The sequence below is a fragment of the Delphinus delphis genome, chromosome 11 (genome assembly GCF_949987515.2).
Source record: "Delphinus delphis chromosome 11, mDelDel1.2, whole genome shotgun sequence".
NCBI classification, from domain to species: domain Eukaryota; kingdom Metazoa; phylum Chordata; class Mammalia; order Artiodactyla; family Delphinidae; genus Delphinus; species Delphinus delphis.
In genome coordinates, this window is record NC_082693.1 from 6,897,375 (window position 1) to 6,914,235 (window position 16,861).

Genomic DNA, 16,861 nt, shown 5'->3' on the forward strand with positions numbered 1-16,861 from the left:
CTGGGATTGGTCCCCCTGGACACAATCTCATTCAGCTTGTCCTCCAGAGGGACAGTCCTACATTCACATCTGAGATCATGGGATCAGGGCTTCAGAAATGGAGACACCCACGGCCTCAGGGCCCACATGGTCCCCAAGACACCCACCGGCTGTGACCTTCTTCAATCCAACTCTGATTTCTCAGGGCTTCTCCTCCTGGCAGAGGGCTGCTTCCCTGAGTACCATCCCCATGGTTCCCTCGCCTGCAGATGGATCCAGGGGTTGGAGGGTTGACTCCCCCGGGGCAGGGCCAACGAGGGGGTCAGAACCAAAACAGCCCACACAGGTTGAAAATAAACATTTTATGTAAAGACATCCTTTAAGGGAGGTGGAGCTCCCATCGCAGACGTCTCCGGGACGGCTGCCCCAACCCAAGGGAAACGTTGAGTCTGGGCCAAGTAAGAGACAACCTGGGGTCTGAGAGCAATGGAGGGTGTGGAAAGTGGGTGGGGAGAGGGCAGAGTCCAGCTCAGCCGGCTTGGCCGAGAGTCAAGGTGCTAAACTCCTGGCTCCATCGAAGCACGAGGTCCTCGCTCTTGGCCGGGGTCAGGACGGTGTACGTCTCATTCTGCAGACATCTCATGCGGGACACCTGCACGGGGATTGGGCGCACGTGGTCCAGCTAGGAAAGCCAGGAGCCCGAGGTGTCGGAAATTCAAGAACAGGAGGTGGGCGGGCGTAGGCACAGGGAGCAGAGGGAAGGAGGAAACTCAGATGTGGGTTTTTAAAGCGGGGAGGCACACCACGTAGCCCGACTCCCCCTTTCAGAAATGAGGAGCCTGAGGCTGGAGAGGAAGTGACTTGGCTCAGACGACTTGGTGAGTAACAGCAAGAGCCAAGACTGAGGCCTCAGCCTCTCAGGCCCAACCCGGCTGGGGGTTCGTCCCTCCTGGCGTATCCACAGGGCCTCTGATGTGCTGCCTCCCTCCCTCCTGGAACCCTCTGCCTGGGGGCCTGGGAGAGCTGCTCACCCCAGGGCGGGAGGAGTGGGGACAGAGCTCCACGGAGGAGGCTCTGCACGGAGATGCACCCACTCTCCACACCCCTGATGCTCGGACGCCATGGGGGGCCCAGAACGGACCAGCCCTTGGGGCTGATGGGAGGCAGCAGGGGCGGGGGGGGGGGGCGGCAGAGGGAGGGGCTCACCTTCCGGTTCCGGTTTCTCATCCTACACTGCTGGCTTTTGAAGGCACAATAGTTCGGGTACTGCACGTATTCTGTGTCACAAATCTAAGCCAGGAGCGGGGGGATGGGAGGTGGGAAGACATCAGAAGCCTCACAGACGCCAGCCCTGCAGAGTGCGCCCACGATGGCAGGACCAGGGCACAGAACCAGACCCTCTGCACCTGGGGTGTCCCCTCTGCCCTTCCCGTCCCACCCTCAGCCATGGTTCAGTTGCTGGGAAGAAGCCAGGAGCTGTAGCTGAGAAGGGGGTGCCCTGCTGGTCACCTAGCTGGGAAAGCAGCCGAGCGACGAGGGCCAGGGAAGGGGCACTGAGGGCCCATATGTGGGAAGGGGCCCAAGCAGCGGGCCCATCTCAGGGAGCTTCCTAGGGACTGTTCAGTGCGGAAGAGGTCAGAAGTGCCTCTAATGTATGACCCTGGGCCAGTCACTTCCCTCTATGAACCTCGCCTGCCCATCTATAAATCCAGGGGAGCAGCTGAGGCAGTCCGAGACCCCTTCCAGATCTAGCGGCCCAGGGAGAAGAGCTGGGCGGAGACCTCTCGGCTCAGATAAAAGCCCTCTCTTAAGCTGCCTCTGCTTTTCCTGGTCTTGATTTTTCCTGCTAAACCACAGAAGGGAGGGGCCGGGCTCTCAGCTACAGTTCCGTGGGGGGAGGTAACTCTGGAGGCGGGGAGCAAAGTTGATCCCATTGAGAGGGAAAGCGCTAGAAGATTTGGGAAGGAGCCTCCAGACTTAGGCAGGGAAGCACTGGGTCACCGTCAGCAGCCGTTTGGGGCAGAGATGAAGTCCCCCACCCCACCCGCTGCAGGTAACCGGCAGAGCTGGGACCAGACCTGTCTCACGCCCCCATGGCCTGTGCCCGCCCGGCCCTCCAGGTTTCTACTCCTTTGCTAAGCGCAATCCTGCTCTCTTGGGGTCTGGAGGGTCTACTGGGGAGAGGCAGGAGGCTCAGTGAGGCCAGGGGCCCAAGCCCCCCTCCACATCCTAGGGTTCCCCAGAGCAGGGGACCAGAGGGAACCGGGGTGAGCAGGGTGGGGCTGAGCTTTGGGGAAGGCGCTGACCTTGGTGGGGAAGTCCCCATCCTGGAAGCTGAGGAACTCAGTCTGGAGCCAGCTGGCGACTCGATTGTCTTCGCAGCCCTTGGTGGCCAGCCGGGCACACCAGAAGTCCATGCGCAGCCCGCCGTACAAATCCAGCGCGTAAAAGCGGCCCGATTTTAGGGTCCCTACCTGTGGCACGGGGCACAGGGGAGAGGTGGGCGTCCTGGCCCCCCTGCTGCCCCATCCTGCCTGGGGCCTGAGGCCCCCGGCCGCTGCAGGCCACCCTCCTCGGTACCTGGGTGCCGACGGACATGCTCTGGGACGCGAGCAGGGGGCTGACGAAGGGCGTCTTGTGGGAGCTGTCACACTGCTGCCGCTGCAGGCTGGCCTCCGAGCGGCACTGCTCCAGCTTGAGGGAGCAGAACTCACAGAGGGCACATGTAGCCACGTGGCGCCGCCCAAGGCTGTCACAGACCTGAGGAGGAGCGCGGCTGGGGGACTGAGGCTCCCCCGCTTCCGCCCTCCAGAGCCGCTCCGCAGAATGTCTCCGCATTAAGTCTTTTCCAGAAGCTCCTGTGGCTTTTCCCTGCCCCCCTCCCCAAGGGTCCTCAAGGACCTCCCGTCGGCGCTCTGTTTCTTCACCCTTTTCCTGGATTATTTCTCTACTCACAGGTAATATTCATCTCCCTGCTGGTGACACCCAAACCTTCACCATCACGTCTGATCTCTTTCCTGAGCTCCAAATCCCCACGGCCAAGTGCCTGACAGACATGTAACTTAGCCCGTCTGAAAAAGACCCATAACCCTCCCTTCCTCTCCGCTAATGATAACGCTAACATTCACAAAGAGTCGGCACAGTGCTGCGCACCATGGCGCTAAGTACCATCATCTCCTTGGGTCTCCACAGGAAGCTTCTACTAGCATAGGTACTAAGCAGGCCTCCGTTGTGTGCCTGACGAGGAAACCGAGGCTCCGTGAGGCTGAGTCAACTGCTTAAACCCACGTCTAGTGTGTGTGGAGCTGAGGCACTGGTCCTGGTGCTTCCAACTCCAAAACCTGTCCTCTGCCCGAGCACCTAGGCTCAGAACCTCCAAGTTCTTGGATGACATTTTGTATGTGGAGCCCGGTGGGGCTCTCTGCCCTGAGCAAGTCTCCCCAGCCTTCCAGGAGGAAGGAGGATCTCGCCCTGCAGCATCGCCAGTCCATCCCGTCAGCGTGTCACAGTCACAAATCTCTTACGTCGCCTTCCTTGCTCCTCCTAACAGCACACGGGGGACGCATCATCATGTCCCTGACCCCAAATCATGACTGAATTCTCTTTTCTTACCAAATTAAATACAAATGCTTCAGACTGCCATTCGGGATTATTCACATCATGACCCTTATTATCTCTTTGACTCTAAAAATCCAGTGAGCCCTCCACCACTCCTGAACTTCCTACACTCCAAAACAAAAACAAAAAGACCCAGAAGAACTCTCTCTCCAGCACCTACCACACTCCTTTTGTAACGCTACTGAATCCCTGCTCCCTGCGGGCCGAGAACAGCAGTGTGCTCGTTTTTTTTTTTGTTTTTTGTTTTGGTTCCATGTGGAATTTCTTCTCTTTCTTGCCTCAGAGACTTTGCACAAATTGATACTAACCCCTCTAGCAGGAACCTCTACCAACCCCTTCTTTTGCCTGGTTAACTTCTTTTAGCTCCGGGTCTCAGTTTACACATCAGTTCCTCCAAGAGGCAATTCTCCGATCCAGCCCAACGCGACGTTTGTGCTCTCCATCTGCTCTCTGCACTTTGTGCTTGTCCGTCATGCATTGATCCTGCCACACCGTTCTCCGTTTCCGCGTCTGTCTCTCCCACCGGACTCCAGGAGGAGAGGGAATGGGATCTGTTGTACTCATTGCTAAAATACCTAGGACAGAGTTGCTAACATCTCAAATACCTAGCCTGATCAATATTTGAACAAACGGATGAATGGGTGGCATACCAGCTCTCAACAAACATTTGCTAACTTGCACTTTTTGAAAGCCCTGTTTCCTGGGAATAGGACCTGCTGGGTGCTGAGGACACGTCGAGGCTGGGATCTCTCTACAGATCCCTGGAAACGGTTCTATGATCCCTCTGGAAAGAAGAGCTACATCTAAGGTAAAGCCAAGTCCTGCCGGTGGTGAACTGGCTCAGGAGATGACTCAAACCCAACGAGGCGCCGCCACAGCATGAATTCTGGACTGAAATGGATTCCAGACTCCGTCCTGTGACCTCCTCCTTTAAGGGGAGCTGGAGATACCCTTCCAAAGAAGGGATTCTCACTTGGAGAGAATCTCCAATGATGCCTCGGGCTTTATGTAGCCCCGCCCATTAACCGCTCCTGAGGCCCAGAGGATGCCCGGTGAGCATGGAGCCATTAAACAGCATGGTGGGCATACCGACTTCCCGAAACCGAGGATCTCATCCTCCAAGTGCTGCCAGGCCTTGGCTGTAGGGGTTATGACACAGGTGTTCTCCACAATCGAGTAGCACAGTGCCAGCAAGGCCTCCACGTGAGGCAGCTGCAGGAGACTGCAAGAAGACGGCGCCGGCTGGGGCAGAAAGCCCACCCACTCTCTTCCCCTCCCCTTAGCGTCTAGTCCTAGTCACACACATTTAGCATGCTGGATGGGGCCCCGGAAGCCTCCAGGCCAACTGCCTCCTTTTACAAATGAGGAACTGAGATCCAGAAAGGGGAAGTAAAAGTTGCAGTGCTCATCAGGGTCAGAGACAACCCCAGAACCCAAGTCTGGTAGCTCTAGGTTCAGGGCGCACCCCACTACTTCATGTAGAGACGGACGTCTAGGGCAGTGCTTAAGCCCATGACGGCCACACAGCAGGCGAGGCAGGCAGTGGCTAGGTGCACCTGAAGCCCAGGCAGATGTGAATGGGTCTGGAGGCCGAAGCTGGCAAAGGGGGCTTCTCATTCCCAAAGACAGCGGGGAAGGTAGGGCCGGTGGGGCAGACAGAACTTCCTGTACCTGCCGGGGCTCTGGGCTTTCCAGATATTCTCCTCATATACATCATTCATTTCATTCATTTCATCCATTTCCTGCACGGATCGGATGATCTCTTGGATGTTCTCCATCGTCATGGGAGTAGACTCCACTTCCCGCACCCGGGGAGTGAAGGAGAAAGGGTTGGAAGTTACAAATTCAGACTGGGTCTTGGGCTCCGGGTCTGCCTGCAACCCAGACGTCACCTCCAGCGCCTGCTTTGTGCCCTGTCCTTCCTCCCACTCCTCCTCTTGTCCCTCCCGCTCCTGCCCTTGATCCTGGCCGCCCAGGGACAGGGAGGATTGTAGCAGCTCCTCCACGCTGCTGTTAAGCCGCTCGGGCCAGGGCTGGAAGGCCTGTTGTTCTGTGGCTGCAGCAGGGTTTGGGAGGGACCAAGAGAGAGAAGGGAAAGAGATGGTCAGGTTTCTGACCCCCCATGTCTTTGTTCGCAGAGGGACACACATAAACGCAGACAAAAACACATAAACAAACACATACATAAACACAAAGGCAGAGAAAGGCAGCGCAAATTGCACATATTCATTCAGTTGAGCATAAAAAACACAGAAGAGAATACAAATATCAAAATAAAAGAACATTACCAGGGCGACAGTGGAGGCAGCGTCACCGGTCCCCTTTCCACCTCCCTTACAAGTGGTCCTCTTCCCTAAGCCACCTCAAATACCACCTTTTGTCCCCCTCACTTAGGAAACACCAGTATTCTGAATACCTAGCAACCAATCCTTTCTAGAGTGAAGATTTTAGCTGGGAAAAGTCCCAGAGCACTTCTTAATGTAGGAAGGTTTTGGGGAGCTAGGGAACATCGGTTCAGGGCAGAGATGTATGTAATGTCAGAAAACATCCTGGGACAGGAAAGCCCTAACTTGTATTCAGAAAAAGCAGGCTCTCCCTTATGTAAACAGCTGCCCATGGCCACCTCCACTGGCTCATCTCCCCACGTCCCTCCCACTGATGCCTTAAACCCTGGGCTCTGGGACTCGTGGGAGGAGAGGCTGGGAGTCTCCCAGGGGCTGGGAGGGTCTCACCTGTGATGTGGGAGGACTTGGGGGAGGTCATCGTCGTGAGCGGCACTTCAGAGGAAGTGTCCACCTCCTTGAGAGTGTTTGGTGAGAGGATTGAGACTGGCTGGGAGCACCCGACCCGCTGCAAGGAGAGAAGCAAAGTGGGAACGCCTTTCCCAAAGGGCGGACTTCTACTCCTGCTTATCCTCCGTCCCTGTCCCTCGGGTCTCCTCTCTCACAGTTCCTGGGCGGGAATGAGGGCACATGGCCCCCGGTGGAACTCTCTAGACCTGAGAAAGGTCCCCTACAAGATCAGACTCCCGTCTGGCCCACACTCCTGCCTTCAGTCTTTTGCATTTGACTTGAATGACATCACTGACCTGCTGGAAGGGCTTATCTCTGCCTCCTCCCATCCCTCTTCCCTACTTTTCTTGCAGTAACAGGACTGTTCTGACAGTCTGAATGCCCAAGGTGAGACTGTACGCACGTATAATCTGGGTAAATGATGGCAAAGTGGCAGGTAGGGAGGACCTAAGGCTGGCTTGGAGCCACTGCCACCACCTGTCCCTTGATCCTTGACACCAGATCCAACCTCTGTCCCGGCCTCACCTTGGCGTAGTAGACGTGGTTGGAGCAACGGTACTGAGTAAACTGGCAGAAGGACTCAAACCGGGAGGCATGAGGGAGGTCGGAGCAGACAGCGCCTGGGGAAGGGCGTGCGGCGGAAGTGAACACACCAGGGGGAACGCCCTCTGGGAGGGGGCACGCCCTCTGGGAGGGGGCGGGACGGGGCGGTGGGCTCCCGGGGTCTGGAGAGCCCAGCACGCGGGCTCAGTGTGAGGCGCCAGCCACCCCCTCGCCCCGGGTCCAGCGAGCACAGGTCTGGCCCTCGAGGCGGGCCCTCACCTTCCGGCACCAGGCCGTGGTTTTCATACTGGTCCAGCTGGACGAGGGTGGGGTTCCGGCAGCCGTGGGTTGCGCGGAGCCGGCAGGTGGTCTCTGCCTTCCAGGTTGGGGTCAGCAGCGCAAAGAAGCGCTCATACTCGGTGGGAGAGAGGGGGCTGCCCGGAGTGGAGGTCGAGAGGGTATCCTGGGCGGGGGCCGGTGCCGGAGGCAGGAGCAGCACTGCGGGGCGGGAAACAGGCCACGGATGGACCCAACTCCGACACCGGGCGAGCCGGCCCGTGCACACGGGGACCGGGGAGTCTGGCCGCCGAGCCCGCGGGCGAGGGCGAGAGGGCTGGGGCGGGGGGAGGGGCTGGAAGCGGCCGGCCCAGGGGAAGGCGGTTCAGAGACGGTGCAGGGAGGGCTCCGGGGGCGGACGCGCGCTCACCCCTCAGGAGTGAGAGAAGGGAGGCGGCGGCGAGCTGCCTCATGGCCCCGGACGGTCGCCCGTGTTCCCGGGACCGAGCGGCCTCTAACGGGCCGAGCCAGGGCTAGCCGGCGGGCGGGGGCCGCGGGTGCGAGGCCGCCGACGTCACAAAGGGCGGGGCGGGCCACGCGGGGGGTGGGGGACGGGGAAACGGACGTTTGGCCGGGCTCGGTCGGAGGGCGGGTGCGGGTCCCCGCGTGTCACGCTCCAACACGAGAGGACAAGGAGGGCAGGAGTGATCACTGACTCGGTGCCTTGGACGGCGGAGCTCCTGTGTTGTTCCTTACGCGTGACGTTTTTTCATCTCAAGGTGATCCCATAAAGTGGATACTGTTACTAGCCCTATTTTACAATCTGCCCAAGCAGGGTGAGGCCTGGAAGTGAGGCGCGCAGAGATGGGACGTACAACACCAAGTCTGGAGAGGGCGCCTCCAGGTAAGGAGCCGAAGGAGAAGCAAGAGGGGGTTCGGGTGAGGAGGAGATGGGGCATAAGGGGGGCTCAGTCTAAGGAGGTGGTTTCTTGGTGGAGGCGGGCCAGACAGCTCACTGGTGTAGGGCAAACTACGTGTTTTTCTGTTTTGTGTTTAAAATGAGTCAGCCTGATACTTAGTCACGTATAAAGCACAAAATACACATTTACTGGAAATTAAGTGAAAGGTATCTAAGGGAGAAAAGATGCACAATCGTAAAGGTTTTGGAAACCCTGGTCTGAGGCACAGTCCCCAGGCAGCTCGGGTGGTTCCAGAGAAGTTGACAAGTTGTGGATTCTGGGGCAGAGGTACCACTTCTGGTTCCACATCTTGTCCCACTTCTGGCATGTCATCCTCCCACCTTTTAGCCAACTCAGAGGATGCAAAATATGCTTAGCACATGCACTGAAATAGTGTCTCTACAATCAACACAGCAGGCCAACATGTACAGCTTTTATTCACCGACCCAATTCCTTTCCATATGAGATATCTGCACTCCACCCTGCCCCTCCCACTCACAAACCAGGACGAATCCTCTTGGCACAGAGGAAGGGGTGACCCTTCAGCCAGGGCCACAGCCCAGATGATCTGGAGGAGCCCCCGCTGGAAAAGCAGGAAGAGAGTGAAGAAAGTTTATCACGCCATGGCCCCCCACGAGGGGAGGGGATCAGGAGGCTGGGGGAGGGCCCCATGCTACTGCCCCAGTCCTTAAATACAAAGCAAGGGGAGTAAAGAGGACCATCCCTCAAAAATACAGCACCAACCTCAGCATGGAGGCAAAAGGACAGTGGGCAAGACCCCTTCCCTCTGAAGGGGGCGGGCTGAATGAGAGCACATACCGTTAGTGGCTGCAGCAACCCCCGTACCAGGGTCTGGGTGCAGCCTCAGCACCAGGAGTGGGGAGGGGAGGAGAGGGGATGACAACTCTGCGCCACCCACCTCTCCCGGACCCCAGCCAGGCATCCCTCTCCCCACTAGCCCAGGTCAGGGGATGTGGAAGAAACTGTGTTGGAATCCAAGGCCCTTGTCTATTTCTTCTTCCGTTCTTGGGAGCAGCGTGGGCAAAACCTACAAAGGAACGTGACAGAGAAGGGGGAGAGAGTGAGCGAAAGGGCGGATGCCCTCTATCACTCACTCAGCTCATGACAGTCCAGCCCCACCGCAGCTCTCACTCACCACTTCCCCCGAGGCTTGGTGGTCAGCCCCACACAGGCAAAATGGAACCACTCGATGGAACACTGGGAAAGGAAGAGGATGGGAGAAGCAGAACTCAGGGACCGGGGGGGGCAGAGGAAAGAAAAGAAACCCCCCCACCCTCCATTCCCCTCCCCATCCTTTAGGAATACTCCCCTATTCCATCCCTTGGGAGAATTCTTGAAGGGTCCAAGGCCAACCAACTCCAACTACCTTTCTCCTATCCCGAAGTCCCCCTATTCAACCGTTACCCCCCTTCTTGTACCCAACTCCCTTCATGTCCACCAGAACCGCCCCCCGCCATCCTGAGGCAAAACAGTTCTTACATCAGGGTTGTCACAGCCAATCATCTCTCCATAGGAGACCTGGTGACAAAGGCAATAGGTGGGTTCGTTGGGATCCACAGGCATATCCAACACATCAGAGGGGTGGACACTGCCAAAGGTCACTGAGGGCATCCCATACTCAGGGCTTCTGCGTGCCAAGAGGGAGAGAAAGTGTCATCTGCAGGAAGGGAAGCTACAGCTTGAGATGCCCAGAGCCAGCAGAGGAGGAGGTCCTTGTGGGGCTAGTGATCTGTGGCTTCTCCTCTGTATCCAGCAGATACCAAAATGGCAAGGAGAGTTGTTGGCACAGGAGACAGCAAAGTGGCAAGGGGCACTGTGGCTGGGGTGAGGTGGCGGGAAAGAGGAGTCTGTCCCTTGGCAAAATGCTCCCTGACACACTCACGTGCGCACAAGTTTTAACTTCTTCTGGGCAGCCTTGGGGGCTTCTTCGTCGGAGTTTTTCCCTTTGGAACGAGCACGGGCAGCCTTCTTCTCCTTTTGAGTCCGGCCTTCTAGGCAAGAGCGGGGGAAGCCAGAAGGCAGGGAGACAGAAGGATGGGTTAAGCCCCCCTCCCCCTGCCCCTCCTCCAAGCCGGTGCAGGCTGGCTTCTCCCTCGGGGTCCTCGCCCCACCCCTCGCCCCACCTCTCACAGCCCCGCCCCCCTCCTCACTCTTTTTGCCTTTGCTGGAAGAGCTGTCATAGTCACTTGACTCAATCTGCTTTTCCTTCAGATCAGCCTCAAAACGGGCCAGGTCTGTGTCCAGTCGCCGAATGTGTTTGTCCACCTGGGTGGGAAGGAAGGAGAAGGAAGAGCTACAGGCCTGGTTCCAGTTAAAGAAAACAGGCAGAGGCAGATTCTATGGATCTCCCAGACCCAAAACAGATCCCAACACGGCTGAAGGAGGGGGTCTAGGACCCCGAGGAATAGACGGGAGGCAGGTGGGGAGCCATGAACAGGGCCATACCATCTCATAGGTCTGCATGGCAAGCTGCACCTTGTCGTCACCAAATCCCTTGCACTTGCCATAGGCTTCCTGGATCTGTCTGAGAAGGGCCAGTTTCTCCTCGGAGCTCAGGCTGCGGGCGCTACTCATATACTCAGTGGCCAACTTGTCAATTTCAGCCTTCAGGTCTACAACAGAGACAGAGGCCTGGTCACAATGGCCCCTGAGTGGCTAGGTGGAACACACTTCTTCCTCTTGCTCCTTGGACCTTTTCCATTGACCATCATAACCTTCCAATTAAAACGTACTGAACATTCCTAGGTACTGTGCCACGTACTCAAGTAATGCAACATGTTCACAATATTTGTTTCAAAGGTGCCTTCGGGTGCTGAAAACATTGCTGTCATAGTTGGAACTGAATTTATTGAACCATAATGAGGGATTCCTGGCACCCGGCACTAATACGAAGTGTGCTTTTGTCGCTGTCTGAAGATGCTTCTTTGCAGGGCTTGCCGCCTCTTGAACCATGAACTTTCTCTCAAAAGCCATCTGGTTTCTCGTCTCGAAAACATCCCACGACAGCTCTGAGTGCTACAAACCAGGCTGGGTCATCTGCTGCTGCTGGCTTCCAGGTCTGTACATCTATATCTCATCATTTAAAATTAGGCCCTGGTCCATTCACGGCACAGTTCTTCTACTTACTTCCCACCCTGTTTTGCTCATCGTTTGCAACTTGCTTATATTTCCCATCACTTTTTTTCTGTTTGTTCATTTTAGATATTTCTCCAAACGTTTCTGCAAGGCTGGTGACGTCCCAAGACACTGAGACTTTAGATGCCCACTGCCCAATATTTGGTAGTGCTCACAAAACATGTCGATGGAGAAAAAAGTATGACTGCAACACGGGGCAGCAATAGGTAACAGGGAAGACCTGCGCGCACACTAGGTTTACGCCCCGCTTCATTTGAGGCCCTTGGAGGAAGCTGGAAAAGCATGTATGTAGTTCAGTAATCTCCAACTGGTCTTTCTGTGCATGAACTCAAGAGCTGGAACTGTATTACAAAGCAAGGAGCTGGTGCTCAGCATTCAGCAGGGAGTTCTCAGGGGCCTACGTCCAGGATTTTAGATGATGTTCACCTTTTCATGAGTGAACTTACCAAGAGTAACTTAAATCACAGCTTTAGGTATTCTAACAACAGCTTGTTACATCCTTGGGCACAGTTACATGAGGATGCACCTACATATTCATCAGCAGGTGCGGGGGGATAGCTCCAACAAATACCTTTGACCTTGAAGAGACAAACCTGACCACTGTAGTGTGGCCTCAGGCTCTAAATGCATGCCTCAGTGCAGCCAGACTTGCTCAACGCCCAGGCAAGGCCACAGATGGTACCCAGTGCTTCTGTGCGGCTGAAGAATATAGTGTAGAGATCCTGATGTTTGTTAATTGCTGCTCTTCCTTCTTTTTTCCTTTCTTTTTAAGATCTTCTCATGCAGCAAAGTTCCTGTCTACCAACATGAGTTGCAGTCTAAAGCCACAGTGAATTTTGTGACAGTAACATTAACAATCCAATGGAATAGAAACATTCTAGTCTTCCTATAAACGTACTGAACATGGAGAACAGAAATGATTCTAGGCATGACTTTGGTTTTTTTAATTCTTCTTGAGGGAGATATAAAGAGCACAGCATCTTTGAATTCTTGAGGCACTGTCACAATACGCCATGTGTTATGGAAAAGCTGACACACAAATATGGGTCATTATTACTCTCCTTCTAAGAACTGCAAGAGAGAGAGTGAGAGAGAGAGAGAGAGAGAAGCTGCAGCAATCCAGACCAGACGAAATGCTAACACCAAACAGAAGAAGAAACGATCATATACACACTCACTATACACTGGACTCCTTACTCTGTACGTACCCTCTGTTCTTTGGTCCAGGTCCCTCATGAGCTGGAAGTTTCTCTGCAGTTCAAATGGGAGGTTTTCAATACCTGGGGAGAAGAGGAGAAATTGAGCCTCCCTGGACGTCCTAGGCCCTACAGCTGCTTTTAAAGAACAGGTCCAAAACAACACTCGGTTTTCCCTCCTTCAAACCACTGGATTATCTGTTACAGCACTCATCGTTCTGCTCTCAGGAGAGGTCACGTCCACCTCTTTCCACAACTAACCCCTCCATCTCTACACAGCTTTCCCACCCTTCCTCCCTTCAGTGACTTTACAAATCAGCCTTTCCCTTTCCTTTCTTTCAATCTCTGTCTCCAAGCTCCTTGCCCTCAACTTACAAGTACCCTCCTGGCATCCTCCACCACTCATCACACACACACTTCCAACCTGCTCTCCAGACAGTAGCCAGAATGTTCTTTAAAAAATGCAGATCTGGGCTACCCTGGTGGCGCAGTGGTTGGGGGTCCGCCTGCCGATGCAGGGGACACGGGTTCGTGCCCCGGTCCGGGAAGATCCCACATGCCGCGGAGCGGCTGGGCCCGTGAGCCATGGCCGCTGAGCCTGCGCGACCAGAGCCTGTGCTCCGCAACGGGAGAGGCCACAACGGTGAGAGGCCCGCGTACCGCAAAAAAAAAAAAAAAAAATGCAGATCTGCTCAAGTCACTGTCCTGTTTATAACCCTCGAGTAACCTCCTACTGCAATATTCCTATTGCTATTCTGCACTTTCTGGCCCTTGCTTCCCTCACACCAGCCCTAACTCACGTCAGTCCCTGTCTGTGCTCTCTCTGCTCTATCATACTGGCCTCCACTGAGTGCCTTGAACTTGCCAGTGCTCTTCATGACACTTGGCTTTTTACACGCTACTCTCTCTGCCCAGAATGCCCTGCCGAGTCTTCTTCATCCCACCTCCACCATACCTCTTGGCCTTCAAATTCCTGTTCATTCTTCAAAGTTCAGCTCAACCCTGACTGCCCCAAACTCCAACAAGTGCCCTGGATTATGCTGTCATGCTATTTTTTTTTAAAATACGTATTTCGCTGCACGGGGTCTTAGTTGCAGTACACGGGATCTTTGTTGCTGCGTGCGGGACCTTTTAGTTGTGGCATGTGGGATCTTGTATTTGCAGCGTGTGGGATCTAGCTCCCTCCCTGACCACGGATCGAACCCAGGCCCCCTGCATTGGGAGTGCGGAGTCTTAACCACTGGACCACCAGGGAAGTCCCTGGCGTGGTATTCTGTGTCTACCCTTTTGGGCTCTTATCCAATGTACTTACATAAGTAATTGTGTAATTACAATTACACAATTATGTGTAATTATGTGTAATTATGTATTATGTGTAATTATGTATTACACATAAGTAATTGTGTAATATTTGGTATGTCTCCCCAGCTCTCCAGAAGGGTTAGATGCATCTGTCTTCTTCCCTATTTCTCTAGAGTTTAGAACTATGATGTGCATACAGAGGATCCTCAATAAATACTTGAATAAGTGCATGAATACTTAAGTCTCTCTCATAAAAGAAAAATCTCTTCCCATGACTCCACTTCCAACTTTTAAAATGCCTCCACTGCTTTAACCTATAAACTCAGGTTCGCCACCACCAGTTTACTGAGACTGAGCCATCAGTGACTTACCAAGTCAAATGATGGGTTACTAGTCCCATCCTAAAAAAATTACCTTCGCAGGATCTGGCACCATCTTCTCGTCTTCGAATAACTTTCTTCCTCTTAAGATTCCAAATCTCATCACATACTTTCTAGCAATTCCGTCACTGACATTTCCTTAGCCTGTCCCTTAAATGTTAATATTTTCTTGAGCTTACACTTAATTTAATCCTCTAATTTTCTCACTTGCTTTCTCTGAACGATCTCCATCTTATTTACTCTTACAGATACAATTACCATTCCTATGCTTAAATCTAAGTTGAATAAATATGTTACTGTTACTCCTGAATTTCCTATCTTGTTGATGATTTACTGTCTACCTCACTTCCCAAACAGGAAATAGAGAAGTCACCTTAGATTCCTCCTTCTCTCTCAACCACTCAGTCAGTCAATCCTGTCATATTTAACTCCTAAACACTTCTGTCACTCCCTGAGATCAGGTCCTCATCTCTGACCAGGACTGTTATCCCTAACTGAACCCTATTACCAATGTCATCATGCTCCAATTTATCATGCAACATTTATTTTCCTTTATATAAAAAAATCACTCTATTTAGAAAATCTGTTGGTTCCTCGCTATTTAAAGTGCACGCTGGTGGACTTCCCTGGTGGTGCAGTGGTTAAGAATCCGCCCACCCGCACTGGTTGAGAGTCCGCCTGCCGATGCGGGGGACGCAGCTTCGGGCCCTGATCCAGGAAGATCGCACATGCTGCGGAGCAACTAAGCCCGTGTGCCACAACTACTGAGCCTGCGCTCTAGAGCCCACGAGCTACAACTACTGAGCCCGCGTGCCACAACTACTGAAGCCGGCGCGCCTCGAGCCCGTGCTCCGCAACAAGACAAACCACCGCAATGAGAAGCCCGCGCACTGCAACAAAGAGTAGCCCCCGCTCACCGCAACTAGAGAAAGCCTGCGGGCAGCAACGAAGACCCAATGCAGCTAAAACAAACAAACAAATAAATAAATATAACGTGCAAGCTTCTTAGCTTGGCTTAAACGACCTTGCACAACCTAGCCCCAGCTACCTTCTCCAGTCTCGTTTCCCAATCTTGCACCTCGGAGTCCTATACATCAAACACTCTGGCCTCACTTTTCCCTGGCTTTGCCACAAACCCATCATAACACCTTTGCTGATGCTTTCCCCAACCTGCAATTCCCTCTCCCTCTCCGCACTCAACCTTCAAGTTTCTGTATATCACATCCTCTGTAAAGCTTTACCTACACCCCCAGGTAATGAGCCCCTCCTTCTCCAGTGTTACCTACTGTCCTTTTAATGTATTTCTATTATTTCATTTGTCACACTGTTTTATAAATATTAGCAGAACCTGTGTTCTACTAGACTATGAGCACTTGAGGGCAAGAGCCGGGTCTTATTCATTCTTGTATATCGCCAGTACCTGCCATTATGTCTGACCCATAGCAGAACCTCAAAAAACGAATGAATGACTCTCAACGGTAAGGCAAATGTAAGGGCATACGGTGACGGACTCTGTGAAGAGGTAGGTTACACAAATAGCATAAACATAACACCAGATTTCCATTTGATGGGAATTGGATCTTTACTCCAAGAGGAGAAGCCTTCCGGTTCATCATGTGACAGTGGTCACTCGTAACCCCCCATCCCCACGAGAAGCCGCTTCTTCGAAAGAACTGGTTGGAGGAGCCGCGAGCAGATCTTCATCGCTGCTCCAAATGGCAGTGGATGATATATTAATACGAAAACGACCGATTCGGAACGATTTTAAGAAAATGATATATGCTGAGGCCAGAGACTCTGCAGACGGGGGCAGCAAATATCTTCCCGGCTATGCCCACCAGCCCTTCAAGAGCCGTCCCCCAGCCCTGCCGCGCAGCCCCTCCCCCGTCTACACCCCAGAGCGAGGCCTCGACCCCGGTGCCCCGCCCCCTATTTCTTCACACCCTCCAGTATTTTCTCTCGCTCAACCTTTCACGACTGTCACTTTCTGACCACCGAGACTTCGGAGCCGTGAAGCTCCTCAGCCCCGATCCCCCCGACCCGTCTGTGACCCCTGACCCCCTCCTCCAGCCTGCTCTTACTGTCCAGATAATGTTCCAAATACATCCCCGCAGCCATCTTGAAGCAAAACAAAGCAACTTCCGCTCCGCCCCGGAAGTGACTGAACGCGAAGGGAGCCGAAGCGCTCCTACCCGGCCTGGAGCCCTTCCGCCCTCACGAGGGGAACTTTCCGCCCTCACGAGGAGAACTTCCGCCCTCACGAGACGAACTTCCGGTCTGAGTACAGGGCCCGCCGAGTTGCCTTCGCCTGGCGCAGACACTGGTCCGTGGCGGGTCGGCCGGGTGCGGGGCCGGCGGCGGTGGCCGCCGCGGCCGAGGGCGCCATTTTGCGTCCTCGCTCAAACTTCCATCCCCTCCAGGACGGGGACGTACGGGCGTGAGAGCAAGGAAACCTGTCTCTTTGGGCTTTCAGTCCACAGAGAGTCCGTCTCAGCAGCTGGGGAATGTGAATCGGCCCCTTTGGCGGAATGTGAAGCTGGCGACCAGAGCAGGTGCCTTCTTCCGCGTCGCTAGTTTCTTAGGAAGTTGAGGAGGCGCCTGGCGATGCGAGGTTTAAATCCTCCCCGTTTCTGTTCACTCGCGCGAACACCAACTCCCCA

The 16,861-nt window shown here is 54.3% G+C and overlaps 2 protein-coding genes and 1 long non-coding RNA gene across 8 annotated transcripts; 1 reads left to right on the forward strand and 2 right to left on the reverse strand.

The window, feature by feature from the left end:
• Positions 1 to 326: 326 nt before the first annotated feature.
• ACRBP (acrosin binding protein) lies at positions 327 to 7,734 on the reverse strand. 2 transcript variants are annotated; one of them, XM_060024183.1, is made up of 10 exons: positions 7,639 to 7,734; positions 7,212 to 7,430; positions 6,915 to 7,009; positions 6,330 to 6,447; positions 5,269 to 5,653; positions 4,687 to 4,819; positions 2,560 to 2,739; positions 2,286 to 2,453; positions 1,186 to 1,269; positions 327 to 631 (listed from the first exon to the last, which is right to left on the reverse strand). In XM_060024183.1, exons 1-10 carry the CDS (start codon positions 7,679 to 7,681, stop codon positions 509 to 511), a joined length of 1,548 nt encoding a protein of 515 aa, XP_059880166.1. In that variant the 5' UTR covers positions 7,682 to 7,734; the 3' UTR covers positions 327 to 508. The 2 variants fall into 2 exon arrangements, with proteins under 2 accessions (XP_059880166.1, XP_059880165.1); XM_060024182.1 differs by having other exon boundaries at positions 327 to 661.
• A 265-nt stretch (positions 7,735 to 7,999) lies between these two features.
• On the forward strand, positions 8,000 to 12,521 carry LOC132433449 (uncharacterized). Its single transcript, XR_009521140.1, has 4 exons — positions 8,000 to 8,112; positions 11,105 to 11,244; positions 11,390 to 11,529; positions 12,096 to 12,521. It is a non-coding gene; the product is annotated as an uncharacterized lncRNA (long non-coding RNA).
• Positions 8,325 to 16,340, reverse strand: ING4 (inhibitor of growth family member 4). 5 transcript variants are annotated; one of them, XR_009521138.1, is made up of 9 exons: positions 16,283 to 16,340; positions 12,532 to 12,603; positions 10,634 to 10,800; positions 10,339 to 10,453; positions 10,071 to 10,179; positions 9,668 to 9,815; positions 9,324 to 9,385; positions 8,987 to 9,215; positions 8,325 to 8,750 (listed from the first exon to the last, which is right to left on the reverse strand). XR_009521138.1 is itself a non-coding variant. In XM_060024187.1 (8 exons), exons 1-8 carry the CDS (start codon positions 16,317 to 16,319, stop codon positions 9,176 to 9,178), a joined length of 738 nt encoding a protein of 245 aa, XP_059880170.1. In that variant the 5' UTR covers positions 16,320 to 16,340; the 3' UTR covers positions 8,325 to 9,175. The 5 variants fall into 5 exon arrangements, 3 of the variants coding, with proteins under 3 accessions (XP_059880170.1, XP_059880169.1, XP_059880168.1); XM_060024187.1 differs by having other exon boundaries at positions 8,325 to 9,215; positions 10,071 to 10,176; positions 10,348 to 10,453; XM_060024186.1 differs by having other exon boundaries at positions 8,325 to 9,215; positions 10,071 to 10,176.
• Between the last annotated feature and the right edge of the window lie 521 nt (positions 16,341 to 16,861).